General features: G+C 38.7%; 3 protein-coding genes across 4 annotated transcripts; 2 read left to right on the top strand and 1 right to left on the bottom strand.

Moving 5' to 3' along the window:
* The first annotated feature begins 1,125 nt into the window (after nt 1-1,125).
* Nucleotides 1,126-7,472, top strand: LOC113733862 (galactokinase). Its single transcript, XM_027260069.2, has 13 exons — nt 1,126-1,472; nt 1,618-1,793; nt 2,392-2,438; nt 2,626-2,720; nt 2,848-2,930; nt 3,587-3,655; nt 4,394-4,579; nt 5,361-5,501; nt 5,708-5,842; nt 6,377-6,447; nt 6,626-6,703; nt 6,893-7,034; nt 7,123-7,472. The coding sequence occupies exons 1-13, from the start codon at nt 1,310-1,312 to the stop codon at nt 7,231-7,233; spliced, it is 1,497 nt and encodes a 498-aa protein (XP_027115870.1). The 5' UTR covers nt 1,126-1,309; the 3' UTR covers nt 7,234-7,472.
* A 3,032-nt stretch (nt 7,473-10,504) lies between these two features.
* On the top strand, nt 10,505-16,812 carry LOC113733860 (uncharacterized). 2 transcript variants are annotated; one of them, XM_072081645.1, is made up of 5 exons: nt 10,732-11,187; nt 11,505-12,325; nt 13,273-13,399; nt 13,520-13,650; nt 14,774-16,812. In XM_072081645.1, the coding sequence occupies exons 2-4, from the start codon at nt 11,791-11,793 to the stop codon at nt 13,599-13,601; spliced, it is 744 nt and encodes a 247-aa protein (XP_071937746.1). In that variant the 5' UTR covers nt 10,732-11,187; nt 11,505-11,790; the 3' UTR covers nt 13,602-13,650; nt 14,774-16,812. The 2 variants fall into 2 exon arrangements, with proteins under 2 accessions (XP_071937745.1, XP_071937746.1); XM_072081644.1 differs by lacking the exons at nt 10,732-11,187; nt 14,774-16,812 and adding an exon at nt 10,505-10,700 and having other exon boundaries at nt 13,520-13,957.
* On the bottom strand, nt 15,903-16,460 carry LOC113733861 (cell wall / vacuolar inhibitor of fructosidase 1-like). The gene has a single exon (XM_072083260.1). The coding sequence runs from the start codon at nt 16,458-16,460 to the stop codon at nt 15,903-15,905; it is 558 nt and encodes a 185-aa protein (XP_071939361.1).
* Nucleotides 16,813-16,999: the final 187 nt, after the last annotated feature.

Raw genomic sequence — 16,999 nt, 5'->3', positions numbered from 1 at the left:
TTATAAAAAATGCTGTGCTGTCTGTACTGTGCAGTGGATTCTCCATGGACGGCTTTCCCAACAAAAAAAAAAAAAAAAGATTCTCCATAGACGTTTTCTATATCCAATTCAGGTGCAAACAAAAGAAGACAGTACTGTGATGATGATACTAATAACAAGAACTAAAACTAGATTGAAAAAAATTGAAAATTAAGGAAAATGGCCGGCCTTCCGCCGCTGCAATGCATGGAAGAAAGAGAGGGGTGCTCCATCATCAGCATCTTGTGCCAAGTGGAAAGAACAAAATGAAGAGAACCTTTTCTCCTTCACTGTTGAGAAATATGGGAATATCAGAACCTCACCGCCATCAGAAAGAAAAGGACAGGGTCATGGCTGATGGCTCCCCGTCGTCACTCGTCACTGTTGCTTCGCGACACGTTAGCTATATATACTTATGCTGGTTGGGATTCCAAAACTTTTTGGTGGTGTCACCACTCACCAGTCCATGAATAAAGGTGCTACTCGACAATTTTGGTCCAACCAGCTCTTAGAGATTGGAAGCGCCCTGCACCAAGAACAAGTTTTACTCAATTCTGGAAATTTTTTTTTGGTTTTGTTTTGGGGGTTCAGTCACAAAGCAACGTGGAATCTTATCATAATCAGAATATATATAAATGTCATCATAATCAGATTATCTGAAAATCTTGACGCAGAACATATTTTGTTGTGCATTTCTCCTTTGCTCTTGGCTAGGCGCATTGCACTGCAGAAACCAACGAGAGAACAGTACATGCGTGAATATGAAGAGAGGTGGGTGGCCAGAGAATGAAACCAAAGAAAACTCTCGCGCTGTGGCCTGTGGGATGTCTCCTGAAAAGCGCATGATGTTGTTATAGAACAAAAAAAAAATATAGAAAACAGTCCCCAGGATTTGACCATATTAAAACTCAAAAAAAAAAAAGAGAATATTTTTACCCTTAAGACTATCTTAGGGGCAAAATATGTAACAAATCAGCCATGATTTTAGGATAAAAAAAAAAAACTCCTAAACTCGGTAGAATTCTTATCACACCGAGTCACTGCCTGGTAAAACGTCTATTCGTTATCCTTTTCTTTTTTATTTTTTCAACCCTCACTCTCTCCTCCATCGAAAAAAAAAAAAAAAACGGTTAGACAAAACTCCGACCTTTTTCGTACATTACTGACTGTATTTTAGTAATTTTACCCTCGCCCCTCCGTCCAAATAGTTCCCTATAATTGTTTCACCTTATCCGGGAGGGAATTAAGAGCTTTGCTGAACCTTTTGCATTTTGATTGATTGATTTCATCAATGGCAAGGCATGAGGAATTACCTGTGCCAATCTATGCATCACTGGAACCAGTTTATGGCGGTGGATCCCAGCTTGAAGAAGCTGAGCTCCGGTTCAACCTTTTGAAGTCTAAATTTCGAGAATTCTTTGGCCACCTTCCTGATGTTTATGCTCGTTCCCCTGGTAAAATAAATAAAGCACATAACTGCTCTTCTTTCTGCTTGTCATTCTCTTATGTTGTTGTGATTGCAAGCAAAGATTTTTTTTTTTTTTTTCTAAAAAGGGGTGTTGTTGATTGTCTTCCTTTATGTATTACCTTCGTGTGTAGGACGAGTCAATTTGATTGGTGAGCATATTGACTATGAGGGCTACTCTGTTTTGCCCATGGCTGTTAGGCAAGACGCTATTGTTGGCATCAGGGTTAACCATTCAGAGAAGATTCTTAGGATTGCTAATGTTAATGACAAGTATCCCATGTGTACTTATCCTGCTGATCCTGAACAGGTAATTTTCTCTTCCTTGATTTTGTTGTGTAGGATAATGGAATGTTGCACTTCAATGGAATTGGTGTATTGTGGACAGATACGTTGGTTCCAATTTTCGATTTCATTGCGTCCGTCCAAAGTTCTTCACTTCATGATGTTTTGTGAAAGTTAGAGGCAGTGAGCTTATATGACAGCTAGTGGTTATGGGCCCTTAGATATTGGGTTTTCTTGACCTGTTCCAGAGTTTCAAGAGTAGAACAAGTTTTTAAGGCTATTCTTAGGAACTGCAGACTTGCTGAAATTAAAAGTACGGTGTAAAGCTTATATCTTTATTGATTTGGATCATTTTTATACGAAAATGATCCTGGAGAGCATGAAACTTTTCAACATGACGTTGCTTGTGGATGCTGATGCAAAGGGGGGAATTCGATGTATAAAATATTAGTATTTGCTTGCTATAAAGCTTTAATTCAGGACAGTAACTATTATAAGGGTGCTTATTGTATTAAATTTTAAGCAAGTCAAGTAATGAAAGTTACTGCAAGAATACTGTATCTTCTTCACATCACTAGTGTTTTGGTCGTCAAAATGCCACTACTTACTTATTCTGGCTGCAGGAGATTGATCTGAAGAATCACAGATGGGGTCATTATTTCATTTGTGGGTAAGGCTAATCTACCCACTTTTAACATTATGCTTTACATGGTCGAATCTGCTACATCATTCACAGCTGTTAGATTGTGTTGCGTGATCTGCAGTGTTACTTAGTTTAAGCTAGTGACTTGTTTAATTGAAGTCACCACTCGCATTTGTAGGATTAGAGAGAAAATTATTATTGTTGAGTTTTGCAGGTACAAAGGGTACCATGAGTATGCCAAATCAAAAGGAATAGATGTGGGTGCACCAGTTGGACTTGATGTCATAGTTGATGGCACTGTCCCAACTGGTATGATGGCATCATTATGCTTGTCCTTATTTGGAAAATAAGTTATATTATGATTTTCACAGAATTGGGGGAAGGGGGTCTTGTTGATTGACACTTTTTGACACATATATTATTTCCTTTGCTGCAGGGTCTGGATTGTCAAGCTCTGCAGCATTTGTGTGCTCTTCTACAATTGCTGTCATGGCTGCATTTGGCGTGAACTTTCCCAAGGTATTCTAAATATCAAAGCTGCAGAGAAAATATTAAACTGTTTTTGTACTGCTCTGAAGTTAGTACTAATATTATACATGATTCAAAGGAAGCCCATGCAAGTGCACTCAAGAGAAACATCAGTGTCATGCCTTTATAAAACAACGGGATTTATAGCCAACAAACTTATTACTTATTCAGCGGTCACAAATTTGTTGACCAAAATCTGATTATCTTTGCAAATGGTGATCGGTAAGTGAATCTTGAACCACTAAAATGAAGCAATAGAAGTAAGAGAGAGTTCCATGACATACTGACAGGTTTCCTGGTTTGGCGCTCCTACTATACTTGATGTCCCATGTGTTTAATGTAATTTTCTGTTTCATATCTGAGTTGGCTATCTGATATCTGATATCTGTTCCTGGATACCTGATATCTGTTCCTGGATATGTTTTTATTCTCAGGTTTTTGCTTCATTAGTATTTTTACTTTCTGTGGTGATGATTCATGATTTCAAGCATGAATTCGTCATGATTTATTTGTAATTTATGCACATACAATTCAATAAGGATTTCAAAGGTTATGTGGCTATGAATGAGCATTTAGCTGAAGATTGCCTATTTTGATTGTGGAACGGATTGTCCGTGTAATTTATTTACCTTACTTTTACTCAACAGAAAGAACTTGCTCAACTTACTTGTGAATGTGAAAGACATATTGGCACACAATCTGGTGGAATGGACCAGGTAATGATTTTCTGCTATTTCCTTGCTTGTTTCTTGAAGTTCTGAAGTAGCCTCTGCAAAATTTCTGCAGAAGCATAATATAGGTTCCAGCACCTGTCACAATATCATTTTATGCTAAATCCAGCTTAAAGTTGACAATAATACCAATGATGTAATTGTTTTCCAGGTCTTATATTGAACTCTAGACAGAATGCTGATACTAAAATGTTGAACAGTTTTTAATTGGAACCTGAGCAATGCCTTTACTAAGCTTTAAGCTGTTTTATGTTGAAGAGTGTATGTAATAGCCTGTTTGAGTAATTCGAAGCTTATCAATCTTGTACCTTCCATGGGAGTTCTATGAAGCATTAGTAGTCTTGAATGATAAGTTTTCACCTGGGTTGCATGGTAAAATTATGTATCCTGTGGTCTTTTTATAATACAAAAACTATTTGCGCTCTCCTTCTGGCCTGTGGTTGTTGGAAGTAAGAATAAGTTAGAGAATGTGTACAGTATGCTTGGTAGATATAAAAAGCACGTCTCTTATGCTTGATCAAACATAATATTTCTTGTATATGTTTTATAGTTCTGTCTCACATTGTTTGATTCAAGTCACTGATTGGGGGAAAAAGAAGTGTTAGTGTGATCATGTTGATCCAAGAAGGATATGAATATTCTTGTGAACTTAAAAAAAAAATTGACACCTGCATCATGACAATCTTAATTTCACAAATCTGTAGTTTCTGCTTCATTTGACAGGCTATATCAGTTATGGCCAAAACTGGCTTTGCTGAGCTTATCGATTTCAACCCTATTCGTGCCACTGATGTGCTACTCCCTCCTGGTGGAACTTTTGTAATAGGCCATTCTTTGGCTGAATCCCAGAAAGCTGTTACTGCTGCAACTAATTACAATAATCGGGTTGTTGAATGTCGGCTAGCAGCTGTAAGCATACCATGATTCATCATCTATTCTTTATTCTGCAGCAGCAAGCATTTTATATGTCTGTCTAAAAAACATGACCTTGCACTAAGACTGTCGTTTCCTAAAAATGATGCCAACTCGCTAAGAGTTTCTCCACTAGCCTTGTGGTGAGTTTGTCAACTTCCTGGCCTGAGACAATAATTGTGTAGGAATGAAAAGTTGAACAATTATTTTAATGTTCTACATCTAGCTATTAGTCTTTGTTGGTTTTGGCATTTTTTTCAAATATGTATGTTGGGTAGAATGTCAAGACCGTGGCCTATTAGAAACAGTATATATGTAGAACCCTTACCTGTATTTTTTGTGGCATCAGACTACTATCTCAGGAGAATAAATGGATTCCTCTTTCTATGTCCTGTCCTATTTTCTCTGTGTGTGCGTGTGTGTGTGTTTTTTTTTTTGGTTTTGGCGCGGCCCGGGGGGGGGGGAGTGGGAGGTAGTTGTTCAAGACTCCAAAGCTTACATGGTGGAAAGGGAAATGGAAGGGATTGAGGGATGAACTAGGGACCTCACAGTTACTGTGCTAATGTTCCTTCCATATAGCTTTATTTTAGCACCGTGATCACATTAAGTAAATGGAAAGAGGGAAAAAGGAGGAAGAGAATGATTTTATGGTGCCCAAGGATACAGTGCCTTGAATTACAGCTGATGAGTTATGGCATTTTGAAAAGGATAGAGGCTATGCTTGTAAATGATGCCAATTTACAGAGTAGGTGTATCCTTACAAATTTTGCTTTTGCAGATTGTGCTCGGCATAAAATTGGGGATGAAACCTGAGGATGCAATAGCTAATGTGAAAACTCTCTCTGATGTTGAAGGACTTTGTGTATCATTTGCTGGTACTCATACTCATGGATCTTCTGATCCTGTCCTTGCAGTGAAGGTGTGTTTCCCACACATTGCCAATTTTGAAAAAGGGGGAAGTTGTCTTTTAAAAAAGAAGAAATTTAATCTGCTTGATTTTCATTATTTACATTTCATATGCCGTGTTATCTAAAATCCCACACTTTAAGGGAGTCTGTGTATTTTTCATATATTTGTTTGACCCTTTGGAAATTATAACCTGAATAGTTTCGGGTTTTGACACAGGAACTTTTGAAAGAGGAACCATACAGTGCTGAAGATATTGCGAAAATCACAGATAAAAGTTTGGAAGACATCTTTGCTGCATCTCCTACTTCTTTGGACGTCCTGAGAGCTGCCAAACATTACAAATTACACCAGGTGCGTAATATTTATTTTAATCATTAATACGACATTTAACTTTTCTACTGTTTCACTGTATTTAGTGTTTTAAGTTTTCCCTGCCTTGATGGTTTCAGTTTCAAGGCAAATTATTGAATAGTCTCCGTCAATTTATCATTGGAAACTTTGAGAGCCATACGGTGAGAAAATAAAACTTCAAATGGTGCACAATATAGTGGCAGAAATAACAAATCTAGTTGTGCATGGTACATGGGAGGGAAATAAAATAAAACTTAAGGATAAAGCTGTATAATGTGTGAAGTAGTACTTTACAAAGTCATGCAGTTTATTGCCTATGAGGACGGATACCTCTTTGCCTGATGCATCGTTTATCACTTATCCAAATCACCAAGCTATTGATTGATCAACAGTTCCTCGTTACATCTGTGCAGTTTCCATCTGTCAAATCATTCTTCTGGGTAGCTGAAATACCTGTAGTTATTTAAGATGTCATTGGCAACTGTTTTGACTTCTCTTTCAATGCCGACTAACTTCTCTGATATAACGTTTCAGAGAGCTGCTCATGTGTACTCTGAAGCCAAACGTGTGCATGCATTCAAAGACACTGTAAATTCAAATTTGAGGCAAGTTATACTTACATCTATGTTATCCTTGCCATGTTTTATCATGCATGATAAACCTTTTCAATGAGTATATATCTTCCTTCCACTAGATATTCCTTGAGATTGGAGCTGTCAACAGATCCTATATAAACTGGAGTCCTTTGGAGACTTTCTTTTTGACAAAGATCTATTATTGCAGTGATGATGAGATGCTAAAGAAGCTTGGTGACCTGATGAATGACAGTCACTACAGCTGTAGTGTCCTCTACGAATGCAGGTAAAAGTTTGGAAACCATTTGCTAGAACAAACGGGTTCAGATTATTTTGTTAGATAGGTACTTGATTGCTAGATGCTCAATTACGTGCTTGGAGTTATTGTATCCTTACGCGTGCGTGCGTGTGTGTTCAAGTTTTGTTTTAGTCTCTAATGTTCATTCTGTGTGAATATCTTTCCTGTTGCTTGTAGCTGTCCCGAGTTGGAAGAACTTGTAAAGGTTTGTCGGGATAACGGTGCTCTTGGAGCTAGGCTCACTGGAGCAGGATGGGGCGGTTGTGCAGTTGCTTTCGTGAAGGAGAGCCTTGTTCCTCAATTCATCCTTAATTTGAAGGTTAGCCTCTCAGTCCTCCCGAATAGCCGATCCAGAATGGTTGCAATGCTGATTGTCGCCTTTGCATTCTGTCTTTTGTATGTTTCAGGAGCAATTTTATCAATCAAGAATCGACAAAGGGGTCATAAAGAAGAATGATCTTGGGCTTTATGTTTTTGCCTCCAAGCCATCGAGTGGTGCAGCCATTCTCAAATTTTAACTTCTGCCTGTGTTTGGCTGCGGTAAAAGCATCAAGTGTCGGTCCTAAAAATGATGATGCTGAGTGAGCTCGTATTGTAATTCATTTCATGCATGCAATGCAAATTTGGATGATATCCATCAGCCTGAGGGTTTGCGCATTTAAGGAGTAGGTCTAGGCGGGATTGATCAGTGATGGAGCCATTACGTATCTTCCTTTCGTTCTACCCCAATAATTGAAATTTGAGCAAACTTTATATATATTCGTGTATGCGTCCATGTGCTGCGACCTTGGGTGTTGCCTGTCAATCAGACCAGCCCATGCTCTGTTAGCCAGTCATAAACGACAATGGGCAAATAAATGGCCTTAATTACGTAGCCCAACAACAGCCGAATAAAACTCTCGCAAGGGAAAACCCAATTTCCATCCACTAGCCCTTTGGAGGTTTTTTGGTTCTTGTTTTTGTCATTTGTCGCTATTTTATCTATATCCCAATTTACTCAAGGGGAGGCTCAATTCGGTCTATGGAGGGACAGGTAGGAGTTGAATCATCATCGAATTAAATGAATGTATTATGTATCCGTTTGAATTTTCCAGAGAAATCACTTATTGTGACAATTGATATTAATGGGAGCCACTTATTATGAAACCTTGACCTCCTGTCCCACCAGGCTTGCTTGAGGGGCCAAGTTCAGTTTCCCACCACCAGGCACCAGCAGAGCGGGTGTTATCCTTAATGAATGAATTTGGCACTGATTTGACTTCCCAAAAGAAACAAAAAAGTTGTATTGATATTTTTTTTTTGGATCCTGGCCTATGGCTAGCAACAACAGATAAAACTAAAAGGCAGACCATGAATTGAAATGTCATATTCCCGGGTGCACTATTTTCATTTGTTTTGTTATCCATCTCTTTGTCGTTCTGTATTTCAGTAATAATAATAAGATCCTCGAACAATATATATATAGGATATTTTTTGTAGCTTAGGTAAATATTTTTTTCCATTTATAAATTATACTCCAATGATGATATGAAGCAAAAATGGCATGTTATGAGTATATTGGATTTGACATATTAAGTCCTCTAAAATGTAAATAAGATTGTAATTGAATTCACACACAAAAGAAAGACTCACACAATACGAGATTGATCTTGCACGATCAAGCAAGCAACACAAAATGCTGCTATTACTATTTCATTTGCCTAAACAAAGAAAAGAAAGACGACTAGAATACCTTCTTGGGATTTTTTTTTTTCTTTCCCTGTCAAACCAATTCACTGTGGCGAACCCTCCACTGCTATTGAGCCCACCTTAACTGCTATCATATGATTTATATTTGCTTCCCAAAAAAAAAAAAGAGAGAAAGACGTAACGAACCCCGACTATAACACTTATGAATAACAATCACGTCCAATGCAATTGTAAAAATCTTCGAAATATGGTTGGAAATAGACAACAGAACGAGAGCAGTAATTTGGCCGGGTCAAGCAGACCCCTCAAACTAAAGATACAGTAATACTAATATAATAGATAGAGAGTAGTATCAAATAATAGCCCTGCGAAGTAACTTGAATTGAAGGGTTGAAGACCTGAGATCCCAAAACAGCCCTATTTCATCGTCAACACTTAAGCTCCGGCCCTTGAACAAATCCATGCACGCCAAAACATGGTCATCGTTAGGCAGCATCTCGAAATAAATTGAGTCATTGGAAAACCTCTTAGGATTGCTTTGGTCAGTAACATCCCACAAGACAACACTGACTTTGTGCCCCGACACCACGTGGCTGGCCATGGCCAATGTCCAGTAACGGAAGATGTGGTCAAAGGTGTTGGTAAACGGGATGACGAGTTTACCAGTAACCACTTCGTATTGGATCAGGGTTTTCTTGATTTTCCAGGGATTATGGTAGTCCAGAACCGGCGGCGGGTACACATCTTTTATCTCCACGAGAACTCGGGAGGGTTGAAACCGGATGTCGTTGGGTTTGCAGGCTTCTTCTTCTGCCTTGGATGGCATAAAGTTGTGGTAGAACGTCTTCTTCATGCTGTTCATTGACATTATTGACAATTATTGACAATGATGTGAAGGTGAACCGAGCCAATTCAATCTGTACCGGGGGTTTTATGGCTGCAACACTTGCAGCAAGAATGGAAAGTTTGGATTGTATTTACTAGGCAAACAAAAATTTCTGTGCTTACCATTTTGCATATTTCTTAAATTAATGCTTAGCAATAAAGCATCGTGATTTCTTGATGAAGAATTTTGTAAATATTTTGCACTCCATATCTCCACCTGACGCAACTTACCAAAAAAACCTCTTCAAAACGATTCAAGACGGAAATTAGCAGTAAATGGTTTTCGTATTTTAAGTTAACGCTCCAAAATAGTAAGCAAATCTTGTCCCAGTGACCTCACTTCGGACGACAATGCTATGTCATTACACTCCACATGGAAAATATATATATATATGTACGTATATGGTTAGCATTTTGAATTGGAAACTTGATAAGAATGAATGAATGAATGACAGAGACTTGTCCCTTTTTTTTTTCTCCCTTTTTTCACATAAGGTAAGAGATTCCAAATGCCATATGTCATTATCTCGTTGTTAATGATTTTGGCACTGCCCCCCCAATAGGAATAAACCTGACACACACCCACACCCCCCCCCCCCCCCAAAAAAAAACTATTACTTCTATATAGTACTTATATTGATGAAAGCCTTTGTTGACTGCTTATTTGTGAAATATCTATCTATAAATGCAAACTTCTTAAACTTATATATGTATACATTATGAATTCTACACTTCCACTGCGTACTAAATAGTAATAAAAGTAATAAAAGAATACCACTATGTTATAAGGAAGATATATGCTTTTGTATTCAGAATACTTTTGTTGAAGAAGTGGTTGAAACTAAATGCACAGTGCAACATAGTTCTTTTCTTTTGTGCTTCCTAATTGTGTAGAAAATTGAACCGAGCCGATCTATATTCAGAAAATTGTATCCAAAAGTGAAAGTCGATCTATATTTAAGTTGCGTCGGTAATTTTCTTTTTTAACTTTAAAATTGGGTTTCCAATTTCTCAAGTTAACTGTGATTATTGTCCAATGTAACATATTTTTTCTGACGAGCATATAAAACATGTTCTTGGAATCACGCTTGTTACTGGTTAGTACACAGAAATGTGTCCAGCAGAAGAAAGAAAGAAAGAAAGAAAGAAAGAAAGAAAGAAAGAAATCAATAGGCTTCCAATTTAGGCCACAGTATCCCTCCCGCGTCAACTGCCACTTCCCTCTTATGTTTGACCAAACAAAGAGGAAAATTAGCCATTGCCCGTTTCCTTATCATTAATGGACACTTCAACTACCATTCAGGAAAACTGTCGGCGGAGAGAGCAAGAGGGCTTCAGTGGTTTATAGCGCTGTAGTTGGGATTTGAAGGAAATTCCTACCGCGTCTAGCTACTGTGAGAGGAAGTATGAAGTAAGTACAGTTATCATGAATCGATAATAATGTCTTTTTCGAGTTAAAAAGGAGTACGGATAAGTTGATCCGATCACTGTCACCTTGTGCTACTCTTTGTGTTTGCGTGTCTGTGTGAGTTTCTGAGTGGGGGAAAGAAAAGCCAAGACACAGAACAAGAAAAAAGAAACAAGGGAGAAAGCCCATGTGAGCAATCCTTAGAATCTATTACCAGTACTACTACAATGCTGAGCAAATAATTTAGTGGGATTTATGAGAGTTTCTTGGTTGTTCCCTGGCCAGAGTACCCTGATCCCTCGTGCACTAACCCTTATCTGTCGCTCTCTTTCTCCCTCTCCCTCTCTCCTATAATTCAAAACGAAGGGAAAGAAACCTATATTTAATCCATAATAAATACACCCCGCTTCAGTTTGAACTCTGTATACATTGATTCCCTTGTTGTTCTGTGTCTTCATTGGATCTTGGTTCTCTTTCCTTTCTCCTAAAGGTACTTCTTCTCCTGCTACTATCCCAATGTTTTCCTTAAAGTTTGTTGAATTTTTATTGGTCTGTGTTTAGTGGGTCATCGTGGAAATCAACTTCGTCATTGCTATGTGTATTGTACCTTTCTTGAACGAGCAGTGTTGGCCATAAGCATTGCATCTTTATTTTTTTGTAGTTGAATTATGCACTGGGAATTTGCTGCTTCTTCCGGTGTCAAGTCCTTTGCGTCTCACTTTGACAATTCAATTAGCATGTTCTTGCCAATTTTAATTGCTTTGGTGCTGTTACTGTATTGATTGTATATTCTATTTGATGTTGTAGGGGGCTTACTCTGAGGAGCTTGTTTTGACCGGGAGAGGGATTGGAGGAAGCATATTTATCACCAAGTCAGCTTGGTAGTAGGGGAGTTACAATCGAATTACTGAAGTAGTGTCTCGTCTGTGCATTTCTGAGCAAATTTGGGGCAGTTCGTTTAGTGGTCTCAAGATTATGGTGTTAAGAAAACAGGGTCAATGAAAGTTACAAGTAGGAGTTGACTATTTGAGTGATGAGTTTTGGCAAATCGTTGATGAAGAGTCAATTGTGAGCTTTGCCACTGTAATTTTTCATGGATCACATGTTTTTTATGTATGGGGACTTTGAAGATGATATTGAGTGTTGTAGAGTTGTGAATGAAGAAGCAATTCCTGTACCTAATTCAAGTGCTAGACTAGAAAATCCTTTTCCAGCAAAGCTTTCTACTGGTTTTGATTTGTCAGTCAAGGGAGGAAAAGTGGATAATTTGGGCAGTGTTCCTAAATATGGGGATGTGGTATGTCGGGAGGAGGAAGTGAAGATAGAGATAGACAACAAGGTGGTTGGAGTGGTGGCTGAAGACCCAGTGGAGAAGTGTAAATCAGTGAGTGCTAAGAAGCCTCCAAAACCTCCCCGGCCTCCCAGAGGATTGTCACTGGATGCTGCTGATCAAAAGCTGATCAGAGAGTTAGCTGAACTTGCTGCTATCAAACGCGCAAAGATTGAGCGGATTAAGGCACTAAGGAAAATGAAAGCTGCAAAAGCATCACCATCTTCTTCATCCTCTAGTGGAAGCTTATTTGCCATGCTGTGTACTGTTATCTTTTGTGTTGTTATTATATGCCAAGGTAATCTTCCCAAACTTGGATCCAGGACCGACAAATTTTCAGCATAATGTCTTAATGAGTGCCTTTGTTTGACTTATGTTCCAATATGGATGTTTAAGAGTGTTAACCTAATATAATAGTTTTCTGCATCTATGTATTTCTACATATTCTGATCTGTAAGTTAATTTTTCAGCTATTATCCAGTTAGAACTTCACAGCAGGCTACAGATTTCCTGTTACAAATGCTAGTGGTTCAGCAACCAGCATCAGCTTTACCCATAAGTTTGTTTGATCCAAATGATATTTGTTCCATTTACCTATTCCATTTTGCTTTTCGGCAGAGATGCCTGAATTGATTGTGTGATATTTGTTCACTTAATGAAGAATCCTTCTTCAGCAATGGTTTCTCCTTTTTTGGTTTTCATTTCTATTTTCCCGTGCTTGTTCTTTATATATGGATTGCTTTCTTTTCATGGATCTTAATATGAAAATGACAATTTAAAAGTACCTTTTCCATGTTCCAACCCTGTTACCATTTGTGGGAAGTGTGATTTTTTAAAAGCATCAGCAGATATACATGCGTGCAAGTTTGAGATGTCTATTGAAAACTTTCAAGTTCCTTGTATAATTTTGTTCCCTCATCCTAACCATTTAGAAGGGGACATTCTACAATACTTTCTCCTGGATGGATTTGCTGTTTGTCAATCATTCGTGAACTTGATATAGGCTAATTCTTGGCACTTGAAGATTCTATTCCCTCTCATCCATATCCACAAAGCTATGCACTGCACTTGTACCCTAAAATACTCTTGGCTTGGGATTTATGTTTTTGGTGATTTGATGCTACCAGGGATATACAAGTATGTAGGTAGAGAAAAATCTGGACTTGACATGCTTGAGATTAGTATCTTGCTCAATTATCTTACTGCAAGGCAGGAACAGTCAAGAAGTTAATATTGTGTTGGCAGGAATGTCGTCCAGAAATAACGCAGCTGTAATTCCAGCTGGACCAAGGGATGGTAGATTCATTGCAGTTCAGGACCCCGTGAATCTCTCTGCCGTTGCAAAAAATTCGGTGCATTCTGAACCTCCCAAGTAGGTGATTTCTGACTTTGCGTTTACTTTCTCTCGAGTAGTTGACGAATCTACGTAGCTCGAAACTCCTTATGATGTGATGAAGTGAATTTGAGCTTTCATTTTTATGCTCGTTTGCAGTATAGAGGAACATGCTTCTGGTTTAGATACTGGGAATTCTGGGAAGAGAGCTATTGGTGAACGAAAGCTGGCTGAGAAGTAGAGGGTTTTTGATGCAAGTACATGAACGAATAATGGACATTGCACAAAGGGTACTGTAAATACCAGACACATCAAACATCATCATCTGTGTTAAGGCTACTCCAACCTTTAAAATGGTTTTCATGGGCTTTACTTTTCTGAAATCTTGTTAAACTACGAAAAGCATCCGGTCGAAAGCCACGTATGAGCAGCATATACGTGATAAATGGCAGGACTATGGCGTCAGTGAGAGTAGCATATTTTTTTTTGCAGAATTTGGTGTTAATAATGACTCTAGTAGCGCATCATGCCTGCTTATGTAGCGGGCATCCTTGAACGTAAATGAAAAGAATAAGACCCCTCCTTCCTGTTGCTTCATATCTGGATGGTATCTCAACTTGCGTGCATGCATTCTCAATTCTGCTGTGCTTGTGATGCTTTAATAGTTCTTTGGTTTTAGCTGATGATATGATAAATGGGGACTGACTTTTCATTTGAATGCCTTGCGTGACAATCTTTGATTTGTTGATTAGCATATGGATTTTTTTTTTGTTTCCTGGTGGGTGTTCTACTAAAGCCTTCTTTAAACAGTTTTGCAATGGAGTACTACTTGTTTCAAGTTCCCGCTCTCGTGCAGGTTCAAAACTTCAAATTAATAGTAGTATTGGGCTATGTGAGTTCATGTGATCAGATCCAGAAAATAAGTAGCTACCGGCTTCTGTTCTCTGGCATCGTCTGGGATCTAAATATCTCGAGTTGTTTTGGCTTTTATTGGATCATAGAAAAAAAATTTCAGGCTCCCAGCCGGCTTCTCTCAACATCCAAAGACCGAGAGAAATGCCTTAAACCATCAGACTCTACAACATAACATCCATGGAAGCTATCGTAAGAGAGAGAGAGAAGAAAAAACATCATGTTTCCATGCGCATGCGAGTCTTTTTTTTTTTTTTGGGTTTTAAATACATGTCTAAGGATTGGGGAACAACAGTTGACGATGTTGTAAAAGCCAACAAGTCTTCCAATTGTCACACTCACATCCTTGTGCATTTTAAGGTCTCATTATTGTCACCGTCTCTGCCTATAACCATCCATCAAGATTTTTTTTTTTTTTTTGGTAAAAAAAAAAGGTAGAGAAATCCACTCCAAGCCCCAACCCTTATTTGAATTGTTAAATTTTTTTCATTTTTATGACAGAAATCAAACTCTCGTGAATGCCCTGACTAGAGACTACACCACCAAGTCGGCGACCGGAGGATCATCCATCAAGATTCAAGAATGGCCACATTGCGTTGTTGTGCGAGCGTTCAGCTCCACGGGACTAGAGAATGTTTCAAAACGTTTGGACGGTGAGCTTTTTAAACATTTGTATAAAACTTTATTACAATTCACTATAAAAGTTGTATGAAAATTTTTGTGAAGACATTAAAAAACTTCATTGTTTTTCTTTTTCTTTCCTCTCTTTTTCTTCCTCCTCTCATCACTACCATTATTCCAAACACCGCCAACCAACCAGCACCTTCTTCTTTTTTCTTTTTTTTTCCCTCTCTCCTCCCCTTCTTTCTCCTGCTCCTCTTCCACCCTCCTCCCTCTCACTCACCCGCCCCCTTCCCCCTCCCGCTCCCCCTTTTCCCTTGATTGCGCCGATCAAGGGGGGAGGGGAAGGAGGAGAGGGACAGAGAGGAGGTAGAGGGGAAGTGGGGAAAGAGGAGCAGGAGGGGGAGGAGAGAGGGAGGGAGGGAAAAAGGATAGGAAAAGGCGGAGAGCGAAAGGGGGAAAAGAAAAGAAAAAAAGGCAGAGGAGCCGCCGCCAACTACCGATGGTGGTGGGGGTTGAGATGGGGTGGGAAGAAGAAGAAATGAGAAAGAAGGAAATTTATATTTTGGATATTTTGAGATGTGTAAAATTTGAGTGAATTTTTTGAAATTTCTGTAACCTCTACAGTTTTTTAAAAACTTTACAAGGAAAACTCGCCAAAAAAAAGTGAGGTGCCAAACAGGACAAATTCTTGAAACAAATTTAAGCCTCGAATTCGGTATATATATTCTGGAAGAAAATGGAGAAGTCTCAGGCACCAATAGCTACAGCATATTTGTAAATTACATATTACAATCTCAGGCAAGGCAAGGGAAGGCAGAGAATCAGAGGACAGGCAAATCTATGACGATGACCAAAACAACTCTTTTTTTTTTTTTTTTGTGCTATCAACTATGTTACAGTAACGCGGTAACTTCCAGTTTTAATGTCACCTAGGCAGCAGAACTTTGAATATGTATGTCGTAGGACTGTGGGATTAAATATCAAGAACAAACAACAGAGACGGACCTCACAGCAGCATCCTGATGATTGATTTAGCTACAATGGAAAGATCGTAGACCTGTTTGTTCAGGTCAGTGAGCGGTGAGTTGGACTGCTTGAAACTATTCTCGCATCCTTGAACTTCTACAGCAGTGTCAGCCATGCCGTATTCGGCGAATTTGGGAACCCCTTTCCTCAAACCTTCAATTGCTTCTGGAATATCCGCTTTTAGGATTGCATTGTATGAGATGCTGCACTTGATCAAGGGACGGATGAATTCTGGATTAGAGCCTTTAAGCCTGTTGATGGCATTCACCGCGGAGGTTGCCTTATCTTTGAGTGCGTCAACTATGATGAGGCCCAGACCATAAGTATCTGCGTCGAAGCTTCGAGGATCGGACAGTAGAGTTGAGAAGCAAAGTTGATAGTCAGGGGTGTTCCTGCAGGTATTCTCTATCAGGTCATTAACTTTCTCCCTTACCATGAAAATATGATGGTTGCTTTTCTTTAGGGGTGGCAATGCATAACTTGTGCTCAGCGATGGAAGGATTGCAAGAACTATGCAAGAAAAAGCAAAACTCTTCATTTCTTTTTTTTTTTTTACTATTATCTACATATATGTATAGCGACTAAAGGGATCAAAAGATAATTGGAGATTAATAACAATGAAGGAGGAATAATTTTTTTGCGTGGTTGGAAGGATTGATCGGAGATGGCACGGCCGGGAGAAAGCATTAGATGTTCATGTCTATATAGCCTGAAGCTCAGTCGTCGTAAGTGCTATAAAGCTGGCTATTATTATATTATTATTTGCAACAGTGGCGGGAATAAAGTAAAGTAAAACCTACCAGTCAGGTGAAGTGGGCTTCATTCACTGTTGATAAGAAGATGCTGACATCTTTTCCTTTCTTTTATAATTTCTAGCATCAGTTTTCTTTCGTTTTTTGTTTGCCCAAAGCACATTTTTCCAATTTTCCTCTCCTCAATTTTCCAATTGCCGGCAAAGTAAGACCTGCATGACATGATGATATAGTAGTAGATAAGCTATCATTTCATGATTCATCGATCACCCCAAATAAAATCTTAGAAAATGAACAATCACCATTAACTTCGAAAAGATGAGCC

This window comes from Coffea arabica, chromosome 3c (assembly GCF_036785885.1).
Source record: "Coffea arabica cultivar ET-39 chromosome 3c, Coffea Arabica ET-39 HiFi, whole genome shotgun sequence".
Classification (NCBI taxonomy): Eukaryota; Viridiplantae; Streptophyta; class Magnoliopsida; order Gentianales; family Rubiaceae; genus Coffea; species Coffea arabica.
The sequence above is the reverse complement of the archived record's forward strand: the minus strand, read 5'-3'. Positions and strand labels throughout refer to the sequence as shown.